General features: G+C 39.2%; 1 protein-coding gene across 1 annotated transcript; it reads left to right on the forward strand.

Annotated features, from left to right (window-relative positions):
* DDX1 (DEAD-box helicase 1) lies at positions 1–27,345 on the forward strand. The gene is made up of 26 exons (XM_036224653.1): positions 1–178; positions 2,810–2,861; positions 3,141–3,204; positions 4,167–4,196; positions 4,808–4,904; positions 6,783–6,830; positions 7,456–7,539; positions 7,789–7,872; positions 8,280–8,356; positions 8,870–8,942; positions 10,559–10,635; positions 10,751–10,865; positions 11,574–11,712; positions 14,235–14,295; positions 14,761–14,859; positions 15,385–15,474; positions 16,242–16,430; positions 17,080–17,131; positions 19,401–19,547; positions 22,686–22,777; positions 24,714–24,786; positions 24,933–25,005; positions 25,087–25,129; positions 25,847–25,942; positions 26,224–26,344; positions 27,002–27,345. Exons 1-26 carry the CDS (start codon positions 163–165, stop codon positions 27,130–27,132), a joined length of 2,223 nt encoding a protein of 740 aa, XP_036080546.1. The 5' UTR covers positions 1–162; the 3' UTR covers positions 27,133–27,345.

The raw sequence follows: 27,345 nt of genomic DNA on the forward strand, positions 1-27,345 counted from the left end.
CCGGCGTGGGTCATTTCTTCCACCGGAACCGTTCTCTGCGGGCTGGATTGCTGCCCGGACCGGGAAAGCCGCAGGCCGAGGGCCGGAAGCGCGCGCCGCCACGGCGCTGCGTGTCAACGCGGAGGGAGGGAGCGCGAGCCAGGCTGCGGACGACGGGCGAAGATGGCGGCCTTCTCCGGTGCGTCCGCGGAGGGAGCGGGGGCTGGCGCGGGCCGCCCGCTCCGCGCCTCGGGCCCTGGGCGGCCGGCCGGGAGCCTTTGGGGCGGGGGCGGGCGCGGGCGCGTGCAGCGCGGTCCGGGAGGGAGCTGTCCACGGCGGCCCCTCGTTCCCGGAGCTGCGGGGGCACAGGGGCAGCCCCGAGAGGCTCGCTCGGCGCGCTGGGCGTTGCGGTGGGTGCCGTCTCTCCGAGCGCTGGCCCGGCTGGGCTCCCCCCTGCTCTTTCTCTGCTCTAAGTCTGCACTCGGCGGCCCTGCGGCAACTAAGACCATGTGGCGGCGATGCTTGGGCTGTTCTGGGGTCCCAGGCCTCTTGTGTGTTGGACGTGGCAGTCGTGCCCGGGAACCGCGCCGGATAGGGGTTTGGCCAGGCAGACGAGCCGCAGGGCTTGGGCAGGGCTTGGTTAGGAAGATGACCATTCTACCTCCGTCTAGTTTTTTCAGGCCCTTCCAAAAATAAAAAAGTCCAAGGCATAAACCTGGGACTTTTTTGTTGTTGTTATTTTGTTAACAACAAATGATATCAACTTTAACTTTAAATATCGAAGCTAGAGGGAAAGCCTTTTCATTCTCATGTACACTAGCCGAGCATAAATTTTGAAAAATACTTATTTACGTGATCTGTGATGCTTTCCTTTGTTCCAAACAAGAATTTCAGGTAGCTCATCTATTCCAACAGTTGTTTTTCCTTCTTCCTTTATCATCTTCCCTTTATACAACCTCTGCCTTAGAAAGCTGCAATGAACCTTACAGATACTAAATGTGGTAAATGTATATAGCAATAACTGTATTGAGGTAGGTTAGAGACATCTTTTAATGTCCCTAACCTGTTAAGATGACTTCAGCTGTTATAGCACAGTGCTGTACTTTCTTCACTTTCTACTATAAGAACATTAGGAATTCCAAGTTTTTAGTCATGAGAGAGGATTTCTGATTATTGTTGCAGGAGAAAATCTCAGAGCGGTAGCTGATTTTCTTTTTCCAGCTCTCTCCTAAAACAAGATTTTTAGAGCCAAAGTGTGTAGAGCAAGTTCCACATTGTCATTTTATTGATTCGCTTATTTAGGAGTCATGCACAAATATCTGGAACATTAGGGTAAGGGACTATACAGAGTCTGTAATATGAAATAAAGACAATTAGAACTAAAGACCATGAATATTCCTGTTCTTCCCTTAAGTGTTGTATTTATAGAAAGCATATTGTATTTATAGAAAGCATGCTTTCAAAGTAAACATGCAGAGAACATGATCAGAATGGAACAAGAAATAGTCTGGAATTTGCTGAAAGCAGAGTGTGGTTGCTGCTTACAATATAACGGTTTCACAGGCATTTTCAACTTTGGGTTCAGTGTTCTGTATGCAGCACGTTTAAGACCATCACTCCCTTTGTTCAAACAGTTTGCATTTTAGGAGAGAATCAGCTAGATAGACCCTGATGGGGACAATTTTTAGAAAAGTCTCCTTGGATATACAACCTTAGATCTTGATTAGTTTTTGGATCTGTAGATTTTCCTATGATTCAGAGGTAGAAATGCTTTCCTTCTTGAAACAGATTGTTATACTTTCTTATGTCATTGATGTTTATGTTATCTAGTTATATACAATTTTAGCGTTGTATCCATTGTGTTCACTGTGTAGATGTATTCACTATGTAGATTTGTTTTTTGCCTTTCACAAACAATTATAAGAAATACAAAATTTCCAAATTGGTTATTTCTGGGGTTTGGGGATATTTTAGTATTGTTATTTTTTTAATAGAAATATACACTTATAATAACAATGACAGCTGCATTATTATAAATGCAGACTTAAAAAAAATCGCTTCTTATTTGGGAAGGAGGTTTATGTGATTCAACTAATTACTTCACATATAACTACCTTCTACAGTTCATTTGAGAAATGATAAAATGACAAAATCCAATCAGAAATAATCTATTGATTTAGGACTGGCTTCGAAGTAGAGTTATTTAAATGTGTGAACAGTTAAGAACAGAGCAGGTGTTCAGTTTGCACTTCCAGTTACCCATGTTTTCACCTCTGGCTCCCCTTTTCAGTTAACCAGAGTTTTGATCATGGCTGCCAGTAAGTGTGGGCTCTTTCCACTTGCCTTTCTTCACTTTTCTCAGATTGCTGCACATGGCCATCTAATAGTCAAGGAATGTGAATTCCGCATTATCTCTAGATAAAAACAGCCAAGCTGCCGGCCTAGAACCCTCTCTCTAACTGGCAGGTTTTTCAGTAGTCATAGGGAGGAAATAATGATAGCTACTATGTATTAAGTGACAACTATGTCCCAGGTGCGTTAGGTATTATCAGTAATCTTCTGATGTCCCTACAAGGTAGGTAATATTAGCCCCATTTCATGCGGAGAAAACGGGTTTATAGCATGCCCAAGGTCACATTGCTAGTGAGTAAGAGACTGAATTTGAACTCAGGTCTTTCTCCAAAACGTACTCTTTCAACAGTGCACACCTGGTAGGTATATTACTGAGCTATGCTCCAAAGCCTTTTCTCTATTCTATGAACAGTAATTTTAAGAGCAGAATAATTTAAGTTGCGTATGTGTGGTATTTAAAATTAATTTTTATTTTCAGAGATGGGTGTTATGCCTGAGATTGCACAAGCTGTGGAAGAAATGGATTGGCTGTAAGTACACAGTTTGATTGTACCTGTGACAACAATGCTTTATAATTTAAACAGTCATTAGTGATTTTATCAAATGTTTTTGGGTCTAGTTGGTAAGTCAAGTTCAGTTTTTTTGTGATTCTCTATGGAAAGCTTTTTAAACTTTGATATATTTTGAGCTGAAAAAGATTGGTAGTATTTACCGAATAAAAAATTTTTTCAGGTTTATAGTTTAACATGTCTTAATTAGCTTAGGTGATTTTGTTTTTACTAAAATTCTTTAAACTATGATTCTTTTAGTCTCCCGACTGATATCCAGGCTGAATCCATCCCACTGATCCTAGGAGGAGGTGATGTACTTATGGTATGTTTACATTTGGCGAGGTGGTTGGGAGCCGAGGATCCACAATTCTGGGGCTGTTTGTGGACTACTTTAAGAGCTCAATAGGCCTAAAAATGATATTTTCTTCAAATTAATTTTATTCACAAAAATTTAGGATACATGTACTCAAAGTATTAAGTAGAATTTGTGGGGAACACAAAGGTGAGTAAGGTGCAGTTTTTGTCCTTGAGAAGCTTAAACCCAGTAGCGTGGTAAGGTGTCCACATATAAATGTAAAAGAGAGAATGTGGCACCATCTATAAAGGATGCAAAGTACTACGGGATTCAAGTGGGAGACCTGGACGACGACTCGTAATGGGCTCTACTCGGTAGAAGTAGATTTTGGACAAGGGAATGTGAAAGAGGAATGATCTCGAGGTGGAGAGTGTATGACCAAAGCTGAGTAGGGGAATGCAGGGAATGATCCCGCAGCAGTTCAGTTAGGTGGAAGCATAAAACGTGTAACTGGTGGGATGTAACTTGAGATAAGATGATAAATAGGTAGTAGGTCAGATTATTTGGTCTCTTTCTCAGGTGTCATGTTAAAGAATTGGGTATTTGTTGGCAGTGGGCATCATTGGAAATTTTTAGGTACGGATGCGTTACATGGTTGGAATTGAGTTTTTATGAAGACTGATTTGGTATTGGCTTGTGGTGTAGCTCTGAGAGATTAGATGCTGTTAGGATACTGTTGTAATAATCTAGGTTAGAATAGCAAACTGAGATTTGAATGGTAGCAGTGGGAAAAGGGGAAAACAGATTCTTGAGGGAATAGGAGAGAAGTGACAAGATTTGCAATAGTCCTAGTTGACTGAGGAAACAATAATCTAGGGACACTGAAAATAAAGAGAGCGGGTCAGGTATTAAAGATTTCTACATGATATCATGTTAATTTGACTTTAATTGACAACTTAAACTGAAATCCACTTTTTTTTTCCATTTAGGCAGCAGAAACAGGAAGCGGAAAAACTGGGGTAAGTAATAACTTAAATTGACTTTGTAAGAGTTGATTTTTAGAACAACTTTGAACGGTAGTTTTTACTTTGACGTATTTAATAAAACGACCCCTTCTAAAATATAAGAAATTGACTGCTTGCCACTGAAGAGTGATATTTTTGTTGCCAACTAATTCTGAAATCACTTTTATAAGAGTATGGCTTTAAGAATATAGTTTTAAACTGGTCTCAGAAAAATAGCTACAGGGTCTTTAGTGTTTATATTCACCTCTGAATTTTAATGCAGGGGTTCTAGTAATAAAGAGGTTGTATATAGAGGTCAATCTCCTGTTGGCCTAGACTACAGAAACAGTTTGTCAGACCGGAGGGTTCTTTTTCCTCTTTGGTTTAGATTTATTCTGCAGATCCCCATTCTTTACTGTTTCGGGCTGTCAGCCGGCTCCTGTTTTTTTCATTCAATCAGCTCTTGTTATCTTTCTAGTATTTGTGTTTGGGCAAATGAAATTGGAGCTGCAGTCTGAAATACGTTTAATTATTTAATGTGCATGCATAACTTTTGTAATTTATATTGCTTATTAAATTGTCATTAATATCTGGAAACTGATACAGGGAACTTGTTTCTTTGCTAGGCTTTCAGTATTCCAGTTATCCAGATAGTTTATGAAACTCTGAAAGACCAACAGGAAGGCAAAAAAGGAAAAACAACAATAAAAACTGGTGCTTCAGGTAACGTTTGCATATTAGTAGTTCCCCGTTATATAAATTAGCAGTGTTCATCGCTGACATTTACAGATGTGAGGTTTGGGTGTGTATTTTTATTATCATTATCCTGGGGTGGGGTGGGGGGTGGTATTGGCATTTGGTACCCTGCAGAGATGCTAAATGTCATTTAGAGCATAAATAGTGAAAGATTGTTCCTCCAAAAATACAAATAGTGCTCTTTTTGATAAAACACTAGCAGTTGGGACATTATACTTAAGTTATTTTAATGTTTTTATTAACTTGATACTTTTTTGTGCCTAATAAGGTACATTGGTACAGTGTTTTACAAAGGCATGAAGGAAAGATTTTGTAAACGAAAGAGTAAAAACTTGTGATGGTAGGAAATAGGCCTTTCATAGGGAAAAGAGGCATGCATTTTCCTTTAAGATAAGAAAGAAGGAGTCCGGGAAGGTAAAATGTAAAGTGTAAATTTTAAAGTCAGTTTCTTATTTTCAGTCCTGTCTACATGGAGATGGATCCTTCAGCAGAGTTTTTGGTCCGATCTGTGTCATGAACAATCTCACATCGATTTCCTCATCTTTAAATTGTGTTGCTTTGATTGTTTCTGAATTCCATTATATTTTGTGTAATCTATGATTTTGTTATAGTTTAACAAAATTTATTTCATATTTTAAGTCACTTTTGTTTCATAATACAAAGCAGGATTGTGACAAAATTGCAAGCTTAAGTGGAGTGAACTCTTTATCAACATTTTCTTGTCAGTTTGAAAATAACAATGTTACATACTCAGAATGAACTCATTTGTAATTGAATTGTGAGATAGATGATGACTATGAACTACTTAGACTATTGGCCTATTCAAAAATAGTTTCAGAACTTGTAACAACTGTAAAGCATCCTTTGTGAGAGATGTTTGTAAAGGAGAATGCTTTCAGAGGAAGATAACCAGACTGGTAGTGGTTCCAAGAGTCATAAAGAAATCGGATATTTAAATATGGAGAAACAAGTCAAAGAGATAGCTGTTAAATCATTGATGAGATCTTGAGAAAAAAATAATTGTTCTGGAAAGTAGGACCAGGACTAAGTAAAAGTGATGTAGGTGTAAGTTTCTGTTTGACTTAAGAGCTTCTGAGTAGCTGGACTGAGCCAGCAGTGGAAGAGAGGACCTCGAGGTAAGGCTATGTCTCCATCATTCAGGACGTTTAAGCAGATGGTAGATGTTGTTTGATTAGAAATAGTCTAGAAGAGATTTCTCCCTCAGGTGGGAAGCTGGGCTTGAAAACGTGGTGTTCTCTATAGCTATTATGGGCCTTTGCTTATCCATAGACTATTAAGACGTTTTAGAAAAGAAAAATGATTCCATAAGAGTAAGGAAAAATTTTGTGACTTTTGAATGTAGAATTATATACAATAAAGGACTTTTTAAAAAAATAACGTGAAGTGACAACACTTAATTAGATCTCAATATGTTTGTTGATCATTTCCAACATATGATTGGATCATTCCGTCAACATGATTGAAGTCAGCTTGTTTAGTTAGCAGAGTTTGATTTTATCAGTGTCCTTGTAGTTACGACAAGGATCAGTGCCGTGTAATGCAAATCATACTGAAGCAGGTGAGGACAAGTCTTAGCCCAGATGGGCCAGTGATTATTTGGCATGTTTTGATTTTCAATTTCAATGTTGCCTTTAATAAAAACAAGACATTTACTTGTACATTCCAAGTAATGTATAAAACCATATTGAATTTCAAGGAATTAAGGTATCATATAATAATGAAATATTTGCTTTATTTTAAATATGAAATATTTACTTTATTTTTGCTGAAACTTTTTTAATTTCATACATTCTCGGGTAACTTTTCTTATTTTAATTTGTATAGTGCTCAACAAATGGCAGATGAATCCATATGATAGAGGATCTGCTTTTGGTAAGTGGATAGATTTTAGCAGCTCATTTATAATTTAGAAATTTGTTTTTAGTAATACTTGCGAATATTGAGAAAATTATGAAAAAGAACAAGAACTGAAGATTTAATTCACCCGGCAGTGGAATGTAGTTCCTACAGTTTAAACAGTTTAGTGTTGACATAGGAATGAATAGGCAAATCAGTGGACTATTATGGAAATAGATCTCGGTATATATGAAAAGGTAATGAATAAAAAAGGATTACTTTGTATCAGTGGGGAAAGGATGGCTTACTCAGTAAGGGTGCTGGCCGTCCTCTAGGATCCATTTCTTTAAAGGACTCTGGAAAACAGTTGTCTAAACATTACTGCAAGTCAGATTAGGTGCCATTTTGATTCTTTTCTAAATGTCCTGTCATAAAATCTTGTCCCAGTGAACAGATGACAGTATAGAAATGAGTCCCCAACATGGCCAAGGTCCTCCAGGGGATGAATAAGGGCAGTTACTCGTGGGGAAGATATTGCTGTCACTCAGGAATCAGCACGTCAGTCTCTGGAACATTGCAACAAGTGAGACTGAATGATACTATTTCAGAATGCTTGGTTTATATAATCGACTGACGTGATTTTCTGTCTTCTCAAATCCAGCAATTGGGTCAGATGGTCTTTGCTGTCAAAGCAGAGAAGTAAAGGAATGGCATGGATGTAGAGCCACTAAAGGATTAACGAAAGGTACTGGCAGCATTTGTACTTGGGCAGACTTTCGAGTTCACGTATTAAAACAAGACTTTCGAGTTCACGTATTAAAACATAAACTTTCTTTAAATAGCTTCACATTAAGGGTCTGAAAAGATTTTTAATGTAAGAAGACCTGCAGTTCTTCATTTTATCATACAAACTGTGATTCAGAAACAGTGTGGAATGGCCGCGTGGTCAATGAGTGCTGTGCTCATATAGATCTTCCATGTTCCGCCCTTGCAGGAAAACACTACTATGAAGTGTCCTGTCACGACCAGGGCTTGTGCAGAGTCGGCTGGTCTTCCATGCAGGCCTCCTTGGACTTGGGTGAGTGTTCCTGAAGCAGACTGAACTTAACACTTTATGTGTGGGGGTTGTTAACATTTTATTAAAACGGGGAGCAAAATAATAACCATACAAAGTACAGATTTTAGAGACATGGAAATAAAAATGTCTGTACCCTGAGTCCAAAAAATATTTGAAGTACCCCAAAATATATAACAATATAAAATCACGAGGAATAGGTTAAGCTTTGAGTGAAGTCTGAGTAAAATTAGTGTGCATAAACAAATACCACACGATACTGCATAGATGCCCTACGTTATTGAAAATTTGTAAAACTGTAAAATTCTCTTGCAGGGCTTTTAATTTTATATTTTTGAAATTTTAATTTGTATAAGATTTTAATTTTATATTTATTCTTACCACGTAAGTAAAATCCTTTTTAATTTTAGGTACTGACAAGTTCGGGTTCGGCTTTGGTGGAACAGGAAAGAAATCTCATAATAAACAATTTGATAATTACGGAGAGGTAAGTCGTATTATTGACTCACGTCACTCATAGCATTAGTTACGTGTTATTGCATACTTACCTGATCGCTGATGACATGACCGAGGGTATAGAAAAGGTTCTCAAATTCGAATGGATTTTGGGAGTATTTTCCACATACAGTTCAGATTTGAACTTCAATGAAGAAACGTTACAAAATTTATTGGCTCCTCCAAAGTATATACCTTCGTGTTCTGTTTTCACACCGTTTTGCTTTTGGCTTTGACTTGACTACATAGTATTATTCTTGTTTCTTATTTTTAGTCATAGTGAATCTAAGCATACTTGTTACAGTGAGTCTAAAGTTATATCGATTCTTAAAAGCCTCTCAGATACTTCTGTTACATCTGAAATGCTGTAATAGGCATTTTTTTAACACCTACATTTGAACTCGAAATAATGATTTTGAAATACTAATACATACATTTGATGCAGCTGTACTTGAACTTTTATTTTTGCTTTCTATTAATAGTACTTGACTTTCTGGTTTTCTAGGAATTCACTATGCACGATACCATTGGATGTTACCTAGATATAGATAAAGGGCATGTCAAGTTCTCTAAAAATGGTAAGCTTTCTGTGGATCTTCTTGTTAGAGAAGATATGCATTATCCAGTTTTTTGGTTATTTTTAATTCCCTTACCCTCTTCTTCAGTCTTCTCTCCCTCCCCTTTCTTGTGAACAGACACTTGTCGAGCATCTGCTATGTGCCAGGCACCTTGGGAGGTGCTAGAGATTCAGCAGAAAACGGAGTAGACAGACACTTACCTTCGCGGGGCTGACCTCCTGGTGGGGAGGGATAAGTGGGAACAGGTGCACCAGAGGATAACGTAAATCAGCGTAGGGGAATGGGGGTGATGGCAGTCTGGGGGCGTGCTGTTTGATGCAGGATGGGCAGAGAAGGCTTCTCTGATAAGCTGACATTTGAGTCGAAATGTGAATGAGGTGGGTGGGGGTGGTGGGCCATACATATGTCTTGGAAGAATATTCCAGACAGAGGGAGGAGTGGACGCGGAGGCCCTGAAGTGGAAGCACTCGGGGTGCGTGAGCCGCAGTGAGGGGCCCAGTGCTGTGCAGTACGCCGAGCGTGCAGGACGGCGGGAGAATGCGAGAGCAGTGAGGCCCGGCCTGTAGGGCCTTATAGGCCAAGATACAGATTTTTAATTGAGTAAGATTGGAAGCTAGTATGGAGTAGAGAATTTGCATCATCCGTCTTTCATGGTTTTACGGCTTCCGTGTTGAAAGTAGGCAGGCAGATGGGCGGGATGCGGCAGTAGGAGGGAGCCAGTCGGGTGCTAAGAGTTCTGTTTGGGGCATATTAAGTCTGAGATACTTATTAGACATCTACGTATGTAGTTAAGTGTGTAAGTCAGGAGTTAGGGGAGATCAGGATGGGAGATGTATCTTTGGGGGTCATTGGCCTGTAGACGACGATTAAAGCCACAGGGCTGGACGAGATCACCGAGGGAATGAGCGGAGATCAGGAATAGGAGGATCGGAGGCCTGCGCTAGCCTCGTAGTTAGAAGTCAGTAAACGGGGGCGAATCCAGCAGAATGGGGAGGAAGGCCAGGGCGAGGGGAACCAGACAGATCGAGGTCCTGCAGTCCAGGTGAAGGAAGTGGTGGGAGGAGGGAGCAGTCTCGGGTCCAGTGCTGCTGGTGAGTCTGGTCTGCAAGATGAGGAATGAGAATTAGCCACAGGATGTGGCAAGTGAGGTCGTTAACGAGCTTGACAGGGCTCTGTCTGGGTGGAGCCTCTTCAGTAGAGAGTGGAATGAAGTGAAGTGGACACAGTGAAGATGGAGAGTGGGAAGTTTTATTAAAGGGAAAAAAAATAGAAGATGAATAGAGGAAGATGTGGGTTCTAGGAGCTTTATTCGTGTTTTAGTGTGGGAGCTGTCACAGGATGTTTGTGTGCCGTGGAATGTGCAGCTGAAGTGTCCGGTGGATGCGGTCAGTAGGAAGATAATCATTAAAGATGTAGAGGGCAAGAGGGGACAGTCTTGGCATGAAGCAAGACGTGAAGAGGCTGGCATTGGGCAGCACAGTGCGCATGGTAACCCGCGAGGAAAAGCGGGAATGCGGGTTGGTGGGTAGATTGATGCTCGGAGCACGTGGAGGGTTTTTCCTGGCAGTTTAAATTTCTTTCTCTTATTCTGGTTTTTTTTTTTTTCCCCTTTAAAGGAAAAGACCTGGGTCTGGCTTTTGAAATACCATCACACATAAAGAACCAAGCCCTCTTTCCTGCCTGTGTTTTGAAGGTAATTAATTTGAAAATTTTGCTGTGATTATAAACCGCTTCGACCCGTATTACTTTGTATTGGCTAGTTCGCTATTAGATTAAGAATTTCCATTTTCTCCTTTATTCCGTGCTAGAATGCTGAATTAAAATTTAACTTCGGTGAAGAAGAATTTAAGTTTCCGCCCAAAGACGGCTTCGTTGCTCTTTCCAAGGCGCCGGATAGTTACGTTGTCAAGTCACAGCACACAGGTATTGCCCCCGAAAGGGCGAGGACTTCAGGGGCACGGCGATGGTGAAAGCTCCATTCACTAAGGCTTCTCGTCACGAGCTACTTCCACATGTACTCCCCTGGCTGGGTTAGCCACGTCTTTATTTAACACGTCCAAGCCTAGTGCATAAACTCTTAAGCATTAGGTTTTGGCATTTGGGGGGTCCCAGTGAGGGTGCTGATGTGACTTCGTATTTATAACGCGCGTGCTCACTGAGCCCCACAGCACTGTGGTCAGTGCCGTACAGGGTCGCTCGGTCGTCACAACCCTGTGACGTAGTAGTCCTCCCATTTCACAGACAGAACCTGAGGGGTAGCGACCGGAAGCTACCCGCCCAAGGTCACAGAGCAGGTGATGGTAGAGCCAAATTCAGACCCAAGCAGCCCTACTCTGACCCATTGCACTGTCCCGTCTCTTTCAGTTATTTGAAGTAAGTCCATTTCAAAACTCAGTTTACTTTATCACAAAACCTATAAATCAGTTGCAGTTCTTGAAGTAGATCTAAAGAAACCTTAGTTCATTTTAGGAACCTCAGCTCTATTTTGTGTTATTTGACTATATCCTAATCTTTTTGACATTTGTTATTTAAAAATTTGTTATTGGGATACTTGTGCTCATATTTCATTTACAAATAAAAGCACTTTGAAGTGCAATTTGAATGTGCTCTAATCTTTTTTATTCTCTTAAGGTAACGCACAGGTGGCCCAGACCAAGTTTCTCCCCAATGCGCCCAAAGCTCTCATCGTTGAACCCTCCCGAGAGTTAGCTGAACAAACTTTGAACAACGTCAAGCAGTTTAAGAAATACATTGAGAATCCTAAATTAAGGTAAAGCTTCCTTTTGTACTCAAATGTCTGTTGTCTTTAGGTTTGAGGTATTTTGGAAGAAAAGTAAGGTAGAAAAAAATGAGGTAGAAATTCAGTGTGTGAATTTATTTAACTTCGATATAAAATAGCAGTTAGTTTCTGTGTAAAACTGTTTAAGTGATAAGTTTGAATTTAAGAGTAAGTTGAGATTTTTTTTCTGTCTTTTACATAAAGTCATGGTTTGCCAAAAAGTCAGTAAAAATTAACTTTTTAAAGGGAGCATTTCATTCAGTGTTAGATTCATCACTTCATTTGCATAGAAAATGTATCATTCTGTTTCCAGCAAGTTGGTAAATTTGTCTCACAGTGGTGACCTCCTTCTCAGACTGGTCACTCTAGTTGGAGGACTCTTCCTACCGCCAGAGGGACACGATGGTCAGGTGTTTTATAGAACTTCTTGCTCAGTAGCAATTCTTTTTAATTTGAGGTGGACCATATCGTATAAGTAAACCTCTCTGTCTACTAATTTGCCACTTAATTTTGGTTAATTTTACTTTTAACCTTTTTTAATTGAAACGTAATTCACACACTGTAAAATTTATCATTTAAAGTATAGGATTCAGTGGTGTTTATAAAGCCACAGCACTGCGCGGTCATCTCCACTATTTAATTTCAGAAACTGAGTTATTGGCATCCTGCGGGCCTGTCTTTTTACTACCGATCCTTCTTACAAGTAAACGTTATCGAGAGATAAATGGTACTTAATAAAACTTCTTAGGTAAAATAATTCCTAAATTTGTTTTGAGGATCGACGCATGTCACTCATCCCGTAACTATCTGAATACCTACTACGTGTGAAGTCATAGGCTAGAGATCCGAGCTGTAACAATGAGAATTAGTCTTTGCTTTCATAGGATTAAGTGCGGGAGTGTGCAGATAGTGTGGAAGGGAGAGAAACAAAACGACTCGAGGATACGCTAGCGAAAGTCACTGTAGGGGGACATTACCAGGGCGTCTGCGTGGTGTAAGAGACTCAAAACTTCATAAGCGCATGTTTTGGGAAGAATGTAAAATGCCAGTATGAACTGGTTTTCGTGCTATAGTTGGGCATAAAGATTAGCATCCCTATAGGCAAAGGCTGGAAGGGAACATGAGTAATAAATTCAGTTTACTTGTTTAAGACAGCAAAATCGTGGGTTACTCATTTGGATATTGAGTACAAATGAGCCTTTCCGTCTTTGAAAACCCAGCTCGAGTCCTGGTCTCTGTGAAGCTAACCCAGCTCTCCCAGCCCGGGCCTTCTCCCACCTGGATCCCACTTGCGGTGCGGCCTAAGTCTAACACGCTGTCCTGTGTCACTACTCCTTGTTTTAAATACGCATAGCTTTAGTCATCCCCACTCGGCTGTGTGCTCCCTAAGGCAAGGGCTGCACTTTGATTGTCTTCCACCCTATAGTGGAACCACTGATTTATTTTCTGTCTTTAGATTCGCCTATTTGGGATATTTTATGTAAATGAAATTGGATTCAGTGTTCTCTTTCGTGATTGGTCTCTGACTTAGCATAATGTTTTCAAGGTTCATCAGTGTGGTAATATAGATCAGTCCTTAATTCTCTACACTGCTGAAAAGTATTCCATTCCATGCATGTACCACATTTTTGTTTATCCATTCATTGGGTGATGGATTTGGGGTGGTTTCTACTTTTTGGCTACTGCACATTTCTGTGCAGATTTCTAGATATGTTCCTAGGAGTGGAATTGCTGGATGATGTCATAGCTTTATGTTTAACATTTTCAGAAACTGCCAAACTGCTTCCCAAAATGACAGCACCATTTGAAATTCGTATCAGTAACTATGAGGGTTTGTTTCTCTGTATCCTCACCAGCACTTTACTATCTGTCTGACAATAGCCATCCTAATGGGTGTGAAGTGGTATCTTGTTGTGATTTTGATTTGCATTTCCCTATAGCTGATGATGTTGAATATCTTTTCATGTGCTTATTGGCCTTTTGTAACATCTGTTCGGAGTCCTGCCTGTTTTTCAATGGGGTTATTTGTCTTTTTATTGTTGAGTTTTAAGACTTCTTTATATATACGTTTGCAAACATTTTCTTCTGTGGGCTGTCTTTTTACTTTCTTAATCGTGTCCCTTGAAATACAAGTTTCTCTTGAACTCCAGTTTATCTTGTTTGCATTTGTTACTTTTGTTTTTGTTGTTGTATATAAGGAGACTTTGCCTAACCCCACCCTAGGTCATGAAAATTTACCCCTATGTTTTCAACTAAGATTTTTATAGTTTTAGGTCTTATATTTAGGTCTGTGATTCAGTTTTAATTTTTTGTGTGCAGTATAAAGAAGAGATTTAACTTCATTCTTTTACATGTCCATAGGTATTTGCTATGTTTCCCTCCTAATCCAGACTTTTCTTGTGGATTCTTTCTCGGTTACTCACTCAAATTTATTTCTACCTAAAAGAAGTGGATACAAATCAAACACTAAAGACACTTTAACATTTTTCTACATTATTATTTCTGTATTTCAGAGAGCTTCTGATAATTGGAGGTGTCGCAGCACGGGACCAGCTCTCTGTTTTAGATAACGGGGTAGGTCATACTATTAATTTTTAAAAAGTAGCATTATGGATGGTTGTTTTGATAATAGTTTTATTGCAAACAATTTCAAGAAAAATCAGAGGAGGCCAAAATTAAAATAAGGTCTTTTCTCCAAAGTATTCAGAGCAGCAGTCTCTTTCAAACCCCTCAAGGAAAATTCTAGCTTACATGAATTTCAGAGTTCTTATAAATTCATATGATTTTCACTTGAAAAATAACATTTTATACGTAACAGTAAGGATGTCAGACTCAGTTGCCAAATTCTTCATATTTTTCTCAAACCAAATACAACTTTGATTATATGGCTTTATAACTATTTTTTTTTACAAATTTAGAGTTGATTGTGACTATTTCAGTATGCATGGTTTTATTACATACAGACTTATTGTTGGTTGGAATGTAAAGGTGATTATAACAGTTCTTCAGTTTTCACCAGGCGCTTTTGATATTTTTCAGGTGGACATAGTCGTGGGCACTCCGGGAAGACTGGATGACTTGGTGTCCACGGGGAAGCTGAACCTATCCCAAGTTAGATTCCTGGTCTTGGATGAAGCCGTATGTTGAAACTCTTGTTACTAGATATTGACCTTTCTGTTTCTCTCCAAGTACTTATTTTTGTGTGTACATAATTTTTTCTTACATATTACAAATTATTTCTTTGTCATAGTTGCTAAATGTGAACTGTATGAAAAGATACTAATGTGTTTGAGGCTCTTGAGACATACTTCCTAATTATTTCAAGATGGGCTGAAGTAGTTTTTCAGCACTGGTTTTTATTTTTGTTTTCCATGTTAAAATCATATGCTCAAGGACATGTGATAGCTGTTAACGATTGTATTCATTATACAATACTAGAGTATGGTTTTGGATTGTTGCTTGTCAACTTTTTTATATTTTAGTCACCTGTGATTTAAAGTCGAATTTATAACTTGTCTTTAAATATCCAGTAGAAAATAATTTAAGAAATATGGGGATATGTATATGTATGAATTAGTTTGCATTTCTTAATTTTATATTTATTTTAGAAAAAGATTTAGAAACTGATTAAAAAACTTATACCTTTCTTTGCTTCTCATACAGGATGGGCTTCTTTCTCAAGGTTACTCTGATTTTATAAATAGGATTCACAATCAGATTCCTCAAATTACCTCCGATGGAAAAAGGCTTCAGGTATAAAATGACTAACGCATCTTAAGATAAATGTAAATAATCATTATGTACTAACACTTAATTTTTTGTCTTACATTTACATCTTGTTTCAGTGTTTTTTAATTAACTATTCTAGAAAATGTTTTCTTCATTACTTGATTAAATAGTGTGGGTACTGTTTCCTTTGCACACACAAAGTAAACAGTCTCCAAAGCTACTTTTAGAAATGAAGAAGGAAGTTACTTAGGTGTTACAGAAGACTAAGTGGAAAATTCTTGTTTTGTTTTGTTTTGTTTTCTACAGAGCGTTTAGTTTATATTCCAGATTATGAGTACTGTTTCCTGTTTGAAAGAAAAATACTTGAGCTGTTGAAAAACAGTTGTTTCTTTAGTAATTATTTCTTGAAATATTACTCTTATTTTTTCTTGTCCTTTGGAAGAATTCGATAGGTAGAAGATGTTAAGAGAAAGGGATAGATACAGTTTAGATGAGTTTATAGGTTTTAGATAAATCTGAAGTTTACATTGTTAGATCTTCAAACCCTTTGCATCCTACTTGGTTTTTGGAGCACTTTGAGTTTTTGACACAATTTCTGTGTCAGTGAGGACACTGGAGCTCGGCTTAACCTGCCTAAAGTCACACCACTTGTTACTACTGCAGAGTCGGGTACCGAACTTGCCTTTAAGTCCAGGCTTAGGGTACTTTGTGCCCCACATCAGCGTTCACAGGTAGAATTGTCATCACTGTGCAATAAAAGCTTATCTAACTGTTCTTTTTTCTGTTCTTAGGTGATTGTTTGCTCTGCTACTTTGCATTCTTTCGATGTCAAGAAACTGTCTGAGAAGATAATGCATTTTCCCACGTGGGTTGATTTGAAAGGAGAAGATTCTGTTCCAGACACGGTACACCATGTGGTTGTCCCAGTGAATCCGAAAACTGACAGGCTCTGGGAAAGACTTGGAAAAAACCACATTAGAGTAAGTACTTGACAACGTTAACATTTGTGTATAATGAAGCATTTATAAACTAGCATAGCCTTGGGTTCCTGATGATGCAACCAGGTATGCCTAAAAAAAGAGAAGCCCGACACACAAACTGGAAAGTTAAGCCATTAAGACACAGAGTAAGGGATGGACTCACCTTTTATTTTGTCTCTCTAAAGTTGCTTTTGTGATCATCTCGCTTGATATAATTTTTTATAAATAAATAGGTTACCCGTATATATGGATTTAATTTCAGACAACGATTTCCATTTTTAATAGTAGTTTAGTGTCTTCTTGATGTGTCTTCTTTTTCTGAAAATAAATTTCATGTGTCTATTTTGTCATTTTCCCCACTATTATTAGATTTTCCTTTACATAATAAGGGTATGTTTACTGTGAATACACGGTATTCTAAAAACCACCTTTGCATTATTTTTATTACATTTAAAATGGATCAGTTTTAGACCTGAAGTTAATACAAGTGTTTTTTGAATCAGAACAGTTTTTGCATATAGATCATAAAGACATGTCTGAAATGCAGTCTGATGGTAAATACAGCTCTCTTAAAAAAAAAAAAAACGACACCCGTTCTGAGTCGTCACTGAACCATTCTGCACCCTTCCGTATCTTTTCCTTTTGGCAGACTGATGAAGTGCACGCCAAAGACAACACAAGGCCTGGCGCTAACAGTCCAGGTAAGGCAAAAGCATCAACAAAATGTTCGGAAAGATTTCGAAAACAGATTGTTTTGTACCATTAAATTTGTGTCTTGTTTACTCTCATGAAGAATTTGAGGTGGCCTCCAAAATTAGAACAGGAAATCTGAAAATAAAAGCAACCAAAATAATAAAGAAATGAGGGAAAAGCTGATGATACCAGTCAACCTAGAGAAATAGTAATTACTGAATTTAAGGTATTAGTCTCTTGGCATCTAAATCACATGTATTTTAGATTATAGAATTCTCATTGATCATAGGAAATTTCTGTGGCATCAGATTTAATATTGGCCCTGAATTCTGGGAGAAATGTCATGTAGGTTCTTCATATCGGAATTGGAAAATAGAGGAAAAAGTCTTTAGCTATAACTTTGTGAAAGATTCAGAAACAATCTAGAAATAGTTTATTGATTCTTTTTGAATCAATATCCATAACATAAAATTTATCATTTTAACCTTTTGCTATTTTCCCATGGAAAGCAGTGGAACAAGGGATTAAAAAGTTCAGAGAAGCGGGCATGCTGGAGTGGCTGTGCTGTGTGAGCCCGGGACACCCACCCGGCGGCTAATTCCCTGGGAACTCTCGGAGGAGGCACCATTTACCAGACAGAGGAATAAGGTTCTGGTGAAAGGGGTACCAGGATCACTTACAAGTTTGGTAGTGATGGGTAATAATAGGCACTCTTCTGTAGACCAGATTGATAGTAGGAGATGCCGTTTCAGAGCTGGGCTCACTGATTGCAGTGAGGATGTTGGGATGGCCCCACCGCCCTTACACAGAGGCCAGGTGATAGAACATAGTCATCCGAAGCCAGGTAGATGAAGTTATCATGAGCAGCAAGGTCAGAGTGGAAGGGGGGCTCCTATAAATAAAGAGTCATGGAGATGGTTGGTGTTCACTCCCTCCAGTGGTTGCGCTGATGCTTCATAAATCTCATTGTTAGCATGGACTATGTAGAATGGGCCAGGGCCCAGGGCAACAAAGACAGGCAAGACATTTCAGGGGCTTGGAGGCTGTTTCCCAGGACCTTGTGGACAAGGTTAATCCTTCGTTTTCTCAGTATCACCTTTAATCTGCACGCGCCTCTATCCTCGGTCTTCCTCACTTCAGATCAAGTTGGCTTTAACCACTTACAAGTGTATAGTGGCATCAAGTAGATTCCCACCCATCTCCAGAACTTTCTCATCTTCCCAAAGTAAAACTTCATATCATTAAATATTTATCAGTTTTTAAAAAGCCTAACATTGAACCCTGATGCAGTGAAGATTTTTCTGTGCAGAACTGAGACAATTTGTTCCAGGTAAATAATGTTTCAAAAAATATGTGAAGATACATCGTGATAGAAGGACAGTGCTTAGAGAGCCAGCAATGGGTCCTAAACCCAGAAATGCCTGATAAAACATATCTCAGGTGGATTGTTAGTAAGGCTTAGGCTGCATTTGGTTCACGGTTAGATTCCTTGGGAGGTTTTTGACAAGTATCTAAAACATGAATTATCTGAAATCTTGGTTAAAGAGAGTTCCTTCAAACTCAGTTTTATGTGCAGCTCAGCCAGCCTTATTGTCAACAGGAGCAGAGACGCTGCTGGTCCACAGCACGGCTTCCGCTGTTCGAGAATGCATTTCATAGCATGAAAGTTCTTGCTGCTTCACATATTTTCCTTGTAAAACTTTTGCTTAGTTTATACTACACTTAGAGATGAGAGAGAGACTTTAGAAATATTTTGAGTTACAGAATGAAAATTTAGCTTCACACTGAAAAATAGAGATTTGAAAGATAGTGACTAAGAAATTACTCACTAGATTTGATGTGTTTTTTATTCTGTTAGCAGGAAGTGTGAATTTTCTGATGTTTAGATTGATTTAGAAAGTACCTTGCTTATATTTTAATGGGATTAAAAGAACTGAATAACATTTCTTGTGCATTTAAAGAAGTTATGTGAGGCAGAGTAGGATTAATTCTTCGTGGGAGATAAGAACAAAGTTTTGTGGGGGTTTATTTGTGTGTGTCTTTTTCTGTCGTAAGAGGTTGGTTATAGGTGTTTCGGTACCTTACAAACTGGCTTTAGAAACATTAACAGAAACAATAAATGAGCAAATGGATTAGCTCACCATTTCATTCTTATTATTTCTTATTCTCGTTGATAATACTTGTATTTGAGCAGTTTTCTAGGTGAGTTATGTGTGTTTATGACAATTTCATGTTGAAATTCTGATTTTTGTTGCCCCTGTGGTGGTGGTGTTCAAGAGATGTGGTCTGAAGCTATTAAAATCCTGAAGGGGGAGTATGCTGTCCGGGCCATCAAGGAGCACAAGATGGATCAAGCAATTATTTTCTGTAGAACCAAAATCGACTGTGACAACTTGGAGCAGTATTTCATGCAGCAAGGAGGAGGTAATGTTTCCTCACTTGAAATAAATTCTGTTTATTATTTCCTCATTTAATAGGTTATTAATCTCACGTTGATGCAGTCTAGAATGCATGCCCAGAATTTAAAGCAGTGATGTTGCGTTGTAAGTATCTGTGCTTATCCAGTACTTTTCTGTATGATAAGGCCTGGGAAAAACAATGAGATCATTTCACAGAGGTGAAGTTTCATTACAGAGCATGAATCACAGCATTTTAAGGCCCTATGTCATTTGGAAGAAGGGTAAAGCTATAGATTAACATTAATGTTAAAATTTCAAGTGTAGTCATTAAATAATAGAATGTATATCTTCTACAGTAGTATATGACGAAAAAACCTTAACCTAAAAAAGGCTAAATAAGAAAGGAAGAGGAAAAAAAAAGAGAAAAAGCAGAATGATTAAAAATTACAGAGTAAGATGGCTGATGGAAAAATCTGAGTGTATGAGTAAACACTGTCGTACATGTCAGTGGGCTGAGGTCTATTACAAGGCACAGATTGTTAGACTGGATAAAATCTAACTATATACTGTTACAAGAAACATACCTAAAACCTAAGGACATGCAAGGGTTGAAAGGGAAAGGAATAAAAAATATATATGTATCAGCAAAGTAGTAACCAAAATTATTAACCGTAGTCTAAGTCTACCTGTGTTAACATGAGATGTAATAGACTTTAAGACAAAAATATTGATAGAAATAGTCACTATTAATAAAGTACTCAATCTAAAATGAAGAGATATTGATTCTAATTTTATGTTTCTTATACATCAAATATATAAGCCAACGTGGAAAAAGTGCTCAACATAATCACTATGAGGGAAATGTAGGTAAAACACAATGTTATATACCACTGTGCATCCATTGAAATGGCCAGATTAAAAGTAAATCAAATTTCAGTGAGGATCAGATGCAGCTGGACCGCTTGTACGTTGTTGGTACACAGTGTGAAATAGTACAGCGAGTTTGTTAAAAGGTCTTCACAGTTTTTTTTATAAAATTAAAACATTCCTGTCTTCATGGCCTAGCAATTCAATTCCTGTTTACCCAAGATAAGGAAAACATATATCGAGAAAAGATGTGTGCAGGAGTGGTCACAGCATCTTCATTTATAGTGGCCCTCAGCTGAAAACACACTGAACAGCCGTCAGTTCAGGGAATGGCTAGACGACATGTGGAATGCCTGTACGCCGGCACACTGCTTAGCGATGAAAAGGAGCAGGCTCCTGACAGGCGCAGTGCCCGGATGACTCTCAGACGTGATGATGACTGGAAGAGCTCTTACACGGGAACATACAGTGCGTGGTTCCCTTTATCTGAGGTTCCAGAAGAGGCTAATCTACGGTGGTGAAAAAAACAGCAGTATTTGTGCCCAGGAGGGTGGGCGTAGGGATCGACTGGGAGAGGGCGTGAAGCTACTTTGTGGGGTACTGTCCTGTATCTCGATAGGGCCTTGGGCTACATAGGTACGTGCATTTGTCAAAACTCAGCAAACGTACACCTAAGGTCTGTACCTTTCCTTGTTTGTAACCTTAAAAGGAAAATAAAACCTAAACAAACCCTGTATTCTAGTAATGATGTATGCATGCTGAAATGTGTACTGTTATCTGCAGTTTATGCTGAAGTGCATTAAAAATATAAAAATGATTTAATAGGTTAGAGGGATAGACAGGTAGGAAAGCAGGTATAGTAAATGTTAGAATTGAGGTAGTAAACGTATAGCCATAGAATTCTTTCAGTTTAACTGTATGTTTGAAATAGAAGTTGAAAAAATATATAAGGTAAAAAGTGACAGATGTACAAGGTAACAACTTCCTCTTTCACGTGGGGAAACTAGCACGTCTCTCTTCCCGTTGATGCACATCAGGGAGATAGAAAACTCAGAAAAGGTGTGGAAAGTTTGAACTAATGGCCACATCCAGAACACGCTACCTCGTTCATCACAGCGAGCAGTGGGAAGCATTCCCCCTACGTCCTGGCAACCAGACTGGCTTGGTGGTTTTAGCTGTAGTGGCTGTCTTGTAATAACTGTTTCCTCCTGTCCAGGTTTGTCTTTAGTAGAAGACTTGATGGTGTGGTTAGGAATACTATGGATCAGGCAGTAATATTCCTTAGTTCCTTCTGCCTGCCTTCCTTAAATATTCCGATTACCTCTGCCCAGAAAACAGGTTCCCCCAGCCATTACTAAAACCAGAATAATGCAATATATACCCAATTCCAGGATTTAAGAGAGGGCAAGAAAGAATTCCTCCGCTGTCCCCGGGCACCTCGGCCAGGGGCGGGAGTGTGTCGGAAGCACTCGCGTTGAGCGCTCAGTAAGACCGCAGCTGCGTGAGCCTGCGCCGGCTCCGGTCAGCTCTTCCCTCTCCTCCGTGTAATTAGCGTTCGCGTTCATCGTTATGGGGGGATATCTTTCGACGTGCACTGGTTCCTTGAATTCTATAATAGTTATTCTGAGCTATCTTGTGGTGGTGCCTACAGGTTTTATTCAGTTCTAGAAAGCTGTTTGTCCTTACTTTGGTGAGGACCGCACAGCTCTTTGTTACTGTGTATTTGAAGAGCTGCTGTTTTTAGAATTGCTACTACTGCATCTACCTCTAAAGTAGCACCTGCTTTGGCCAGGAAACCGGAAAACTAAGTTGCTTAGAACACCTTGAGGAGGACGGGCTTGTGGGCATGGCCTCTTAAGGAAGGTCATGAACTTCATAATGCCTATTCTGGTTCTTCCAAGAGTAACCCCCTTTTGCCTACTTTTTTGGTTTTTCGCTTTGTGTGGGATGGGTGAGGTTCCTGGTGTACACAGATATTTTCCTCTTACTACTGCATTTTTGTTGGCTTACTGCTTTATTTACTCCTGCAGATCGGGAAGGGTGACTCACACTGCCCTTCAAAGCAAAATCAATCTTAATGCCCAAGGCGTTCATTTTAATGGCATTTTGCCTATGGCAAACCGTGTTAACCATGGTTTATGGCAAGCTGGGGTGTAGATTGCCATAGAATTATATGGTACCATTGTAATCTGAATTTTATTGTGTGTGTGGGGGGGGTTGTTTTGTTTTGTTTTGTTTTTTTGCATAGGCCTAGGTGTAAGGTTTTCCAGGATTAATGGTTTATTCTTTTCACTAGGACCTGATAAAAAAGGACACCAGTTCTCATGTGTTTGCCTTCATGGTGACAGAAAGCCTCATGAGAGAAAGCAAAACTTGGAAAGATTTAAGGTATTGACATTTAGTTAACTACATTTCCTTAATACTTAAGAGGGGAATCGTATGTGATTTTAATCAGTTCCAGTTAATGTTATTAAAGCAATTCTTGTCCTAGAAACTGGAGACTATTTCTACCCTAACCGGTGCATCCTCGTGGCTGGGCTTAGCCATCTTTAACAGGCAGTGGTAAAAAACTCGTTCTCTTATCAGCACAGCACTAACAGTAATAAGAATTTCCAATAGACGTTTTAGTTAAATTCTTTCAGGTGGATATTTTTAGCAGCATCGTTGTATAGTTGAACCACATCTGTGAACCTTTTTTAAAAATAGTTTGTGCGACGTCCTCCAGTGCCCGGCACCCGAGGGCCGCAGCCCCAGCCGTGCCTGGGCGGGGGGATGAGGCTGTGCCCTTGTGACGAATGTACTGACGAGTCGATGCAGCGGTGCCCCCTCCACGCGCCCCGTGTCCCCCGATCCCCCCGCGCCGCCATCGTGTGCAATAAACAATAGCATTGGCACTCCCCCTGCTAGGTTGTAGCTATACCTATAGAGAACTTAATTTGTAATTAAGTTAAGACAGGAATCAAAATATGGTTTTGGCCATACAAAAAGAATAAAATCTCACCATTTGCAACAACATGGGTGGACCTAGAGGGTATTATGCTAAGTGAAGTAAGTCAGAGAAAGGCAAATGCCATATGACTTCACTTACATGTGGGATCTAGAGAACAAAATAAAAATGAACAACAAAACAGAAACAGACTCGTGGATACAGAGAACAAACTGATGATTGCCAGATTTGGGGGTGGGGGGTCTTTGGAGGCTGGATGAAAAAGGTGAAGGGAGTAAGACGTGCGAATTGGTAGTTACGACTGTTCCCTGGGATGTAAAATACAGCGTGGGGAACATCGTCGCTAATATGGTGTCGACTCTGGTGTCAGGTGGGCACTAGACTTATCAGGGGGATCGCTTAGTAAATTATACGAGTGTCTAATCACCATTCTGTGCACCTGAAACTAATATAAATTGTGCGTCAACTAATTGAAAAAAAATTAAAATTAAGAAAGAATACGGTTTTGTGGAGTTAAATGTAGTGCGAATTGTTTGGGGCAGCACATGGTTAGCTTCCGGTGTAGGTGGGTGGGTGAGTCTGGAGTCCTTTAGAAGTCGGGGGTCAGTGGCCACACCCACAGGTATTCTGTTTGCCACAGTGCCTTTGCCTCAGTGTCTGGCACAGCTATTTTCTCTCAGACCGATCATAGGAAAAAAGGTGAGAAGTACTGGATTCAGCAATTTTGGATTCTGTTTTCATACTGTGGATTGGTGTGGATGTTAAAACATATCAGATGGGCTCATTTCAGCATGGGCGGCGCCCTTCTCTCTTCTGGGCCCAAGTCCGTATGCCCTTCCCCCCTCCACATCCCTGACTTCATCCCTGACTTCGCAGTGCCTGGGCACAAACCGCAGCGGAAGGCTCGTTTGTATTTCTCTGGTGAGCACCAGGGGGCACTCTCTGTTCCGTTTTTAGGATTTTGTTGTCACAAACTAATCTCAAGGCAAAACGTCTATTAATCTGAATTTATTGTAATACACGGTTAAAAATAATACTCATGTTTTTGTATTTTGTTGTATTTTCTTTCTCTTGAATTGCCAGTTATAATTTCTAAAGATTAAGCCAAATTTTGGTAGTGGTTTGATATCATTGGTATAAGAAAAAAGAAAAGCAAAAATGAATCCAGTCATTTAAATGAATCCATTCATGTTAAATGTCATATTTCAGCAAATTCAAGGCCTAGTCCAGTGAATTATGAATATCTGGACCTCTAATCTCATAGTGACACCATAGTGACACATTAGTGACAGGAGTCCTCACTTAGTGAGAAGATAGTATTTGTGTTTGTTTTTTAGTATACGCACTAATAAATTCATTTCTCTCTGCTCTCTGTAGAAAGGAGACGTGAGGTTCTTGATTTGCACAGATGTGGCTGCCAGGGGAATTGATATTCACGGTGTTCCTTATGGTAAAAGACTCTTTCTGCCTGCAGATTGAATTCTATGGAACTCTAAGCAAACCTAATATATTTGAAATATTTAGAACATCAACCAAGCTAATATTTGAAAATTGTAGAAACCCGTGGCAATGGGTAGTAATTGTTTTTATTTACAGTTATAAATGTCACCCTGCCTGATGAAAAGCAGAACTATGTACATCGGATTGGCCGAGTAGGAAGAGCTGAGAGGTACTGCTGTAATTTATTTTTTCTGTTTTAAGCTTCTGCGCTTTAGGATTAAAGCCTAATAAAGACGTTAAAATCTTTCAGGATGGGTCTGGCTATTTCCTTGGTGGCAACAGAGAAAGAAAAGGTAATCTCGTCAGTGCTCTGTATGTCATTGTCTATGTTGGCATTTTAGACGTTGGAAGTGAAACGGTTCGATTTTCCCGTTTACATTAAATTCGGTTGCAAATGGACTACAAATGAACATTTTTATGGCACCTTTTTCTCTTTTTATTAAAGGGAAGCATAAAAGGATGAAGTTTACAAAGGAAAAATGCAAAATCTAATTTTTCCTAATTGCTGCAATTGATTTCACCACATTGTGTTTAAACCCTTTCTGGCATGATGCTATAGAAGACCTTTTATAGGGGGTGGGGTGGGAGTAAGTTATAATTTTTATATAATTACAAATTGACAGCAAAGCTGTAAGAATAAGGAACTCTCACGTACCCGTCACCCAAACTAGTTGTTCATTTTATCTTTTGCTGTTTATCCTCTTATAGAAAACATTTGAACTTTATTTTTGATAGTGTTTTCCAATATTTACCTTTTCATCCTTATTTTTACCTGAGAATTCCTTTCTATAACTATGCATTTTATAAAAACTTAGATTATTCCGAAAAAGAATTCTTTCAGAAGAGCTAGTTAATGAGCTACTGAGTGGTGGTAGTAATCGGACAACGTACCAAACCTGCGGTCTATTTATTTTGTGCCTTGAGCACAGAAGATGTTAAAAAACTAATTGAAAATAAAGCTATCGGGCGTGTTTCAGTCTCCGTGCGTGTTAATATTTTTTCCTCTTTAGGTTTGGTACCATGTGTGCAGCAGCCGTGGAAAAGGGTGTTATAACACGAGGCTCAAGGAGGATGGTGGCTGTACCATATGGTACAATGAGATGCAGGTAAGACAAAAGCTTATTAAAATTGGTGAAATAGGCTGCGTCGATTTACAAAAGTTGTATGGCAGCATTTATCTCTCGTCAGTCATGACGAAGAGTATTAAGTAATCGATTATGTTAGCTGTAGTTTGTAAATTTTAAGTTGCGATTTCGTGTCTTCAGAAATATAACTTCCTTTTATACTAAATATTCTAGCCTTCCTCGTTTTATATAATGTGAAAGTGCAACTCTGTTGAAGTGATGTTTTACTTGAAAATTCTTTGCTTTTCCGCCCCCTTTCTTAGTTGCTCTCTGAGATAGAAGAACACCTGAACTGTACCATTTCTCAGGTTGAGCCGGATATAAAGGTCCCGGTGGATGAATTTGATGGCAAAGTCACCTATGGTCAAAAGAGGGCCGCCGGGGGTGAGCTTCGGGGCCCTTTTACTTCATCCTTAAGTGCGACTGTTTCCTTTCTGAGCGTCAGTTTAAGAAGAGTCATTTCATTTCATTACGTTAAGTGTGTATCGGTAGCATGTTCGTCATTCCTTCTCTGTCGCTCTCAGCACTTCGTCCATGCCTGTCTCGTGGCATTTTTTTTATTATGTGAAGTGTATGTGAATAAAAGGCAGCATAACTGTTTCTCTCGACATGTCGATTTCATAGGAATAGCTGAACATTTATAGAATTATTATACCAACAGCATGATGGTAATTTTGAACAGAGAATCAGAAGCCTTTGCCTTAATTCAAGTGGTAACCCAGCTTACTGCTCCCTTTGCCAGGAATGCCCTTAGCTTGTTCCTGAAAAATTTCTTAAGATTCTTGCTAAACTGGTGGTTTTCTAAATGAAGGGAGGGGAGGGGTTGGTGGGGGAGCTGGGACAGCTGTTAGTGATGCCTAATCATTAATTTATATTGATTTAACATTTTTAAAACTCTGAGTTTTGAGATACCTTGCCCAGTAGTACATTATACATTGCTAGAAGCGATATATAAAACTGATATAATTGAGCCAAAGTATTGCTGACAAGTTATTCCAAGCATGTCATTTACATACTTTGTAATTTGTGTGCGTAATGCAGGTGGAAACTATAAAGGCCACGTGGATATTTTGGCACCTACAGTTCAAGAGTTGGCTGCCCTGGAAAAGGAGGCACAGACATCTTTTCTGCATCTGGGCTACCTTCCTAACCAGCTGTTCAGAACCTTCTGACTTTGACATACACTAAGTGAGAGGCGAGTAGGGAAAGTCCGTAGTCTTAAAACTCTAAAAAACAGTCGTGCTGCTTCCAGCCAGGGTATTTATGGTAACTTGAGCTGTTAGTGCTGAGTCTTGCATGTCAAGAAACATGAAACATTAGCCCTGGGAGTTCTCATTAAATGGCACCCTAATGAAAATAATAAATTTGATGACTATTTGCATGAA

The sequence above is a fragment of the Rousettus aegyptiacus genome, unplaced genomic scaffold (genome assembly GCF_014176215.1).
Source record: "Rousettus aegyptiacus isolate mRouAeg1 unplaced genomic scaffold, mRouAeg1.p scaffold_m13_p_7, whole genome shotgun sequence".
Lineage (NCBI taxonomy): Eukaryota > Metazoa > Chordata > Mammalia > Chiroptera > Pteropodidae > Rousettus > Rousettus aegyptiacus.

What these genes read in the sequence shown, in the direction of transcription:
- DDX1 (XM_036224653.1), top strand. An exon ending in TTGGAAAAAACCACATTAGA is followed by an intron (nt 16,431 to 17,079) that starts GTAAGTACTTGA and finishes TCCTTTTGGCAG; the next exon opens with ACTGATGAAGTGCACGCCAA. An exon ending in TGGCAACAGAGAAAGAAAAG is followed by an intron (nt 25,130 to 25,846) that starts GTAATCTCGTCA and finishes TTTCCTCTTTAG; the next exon opens with GTTTGGTACCATGTGTGCAG.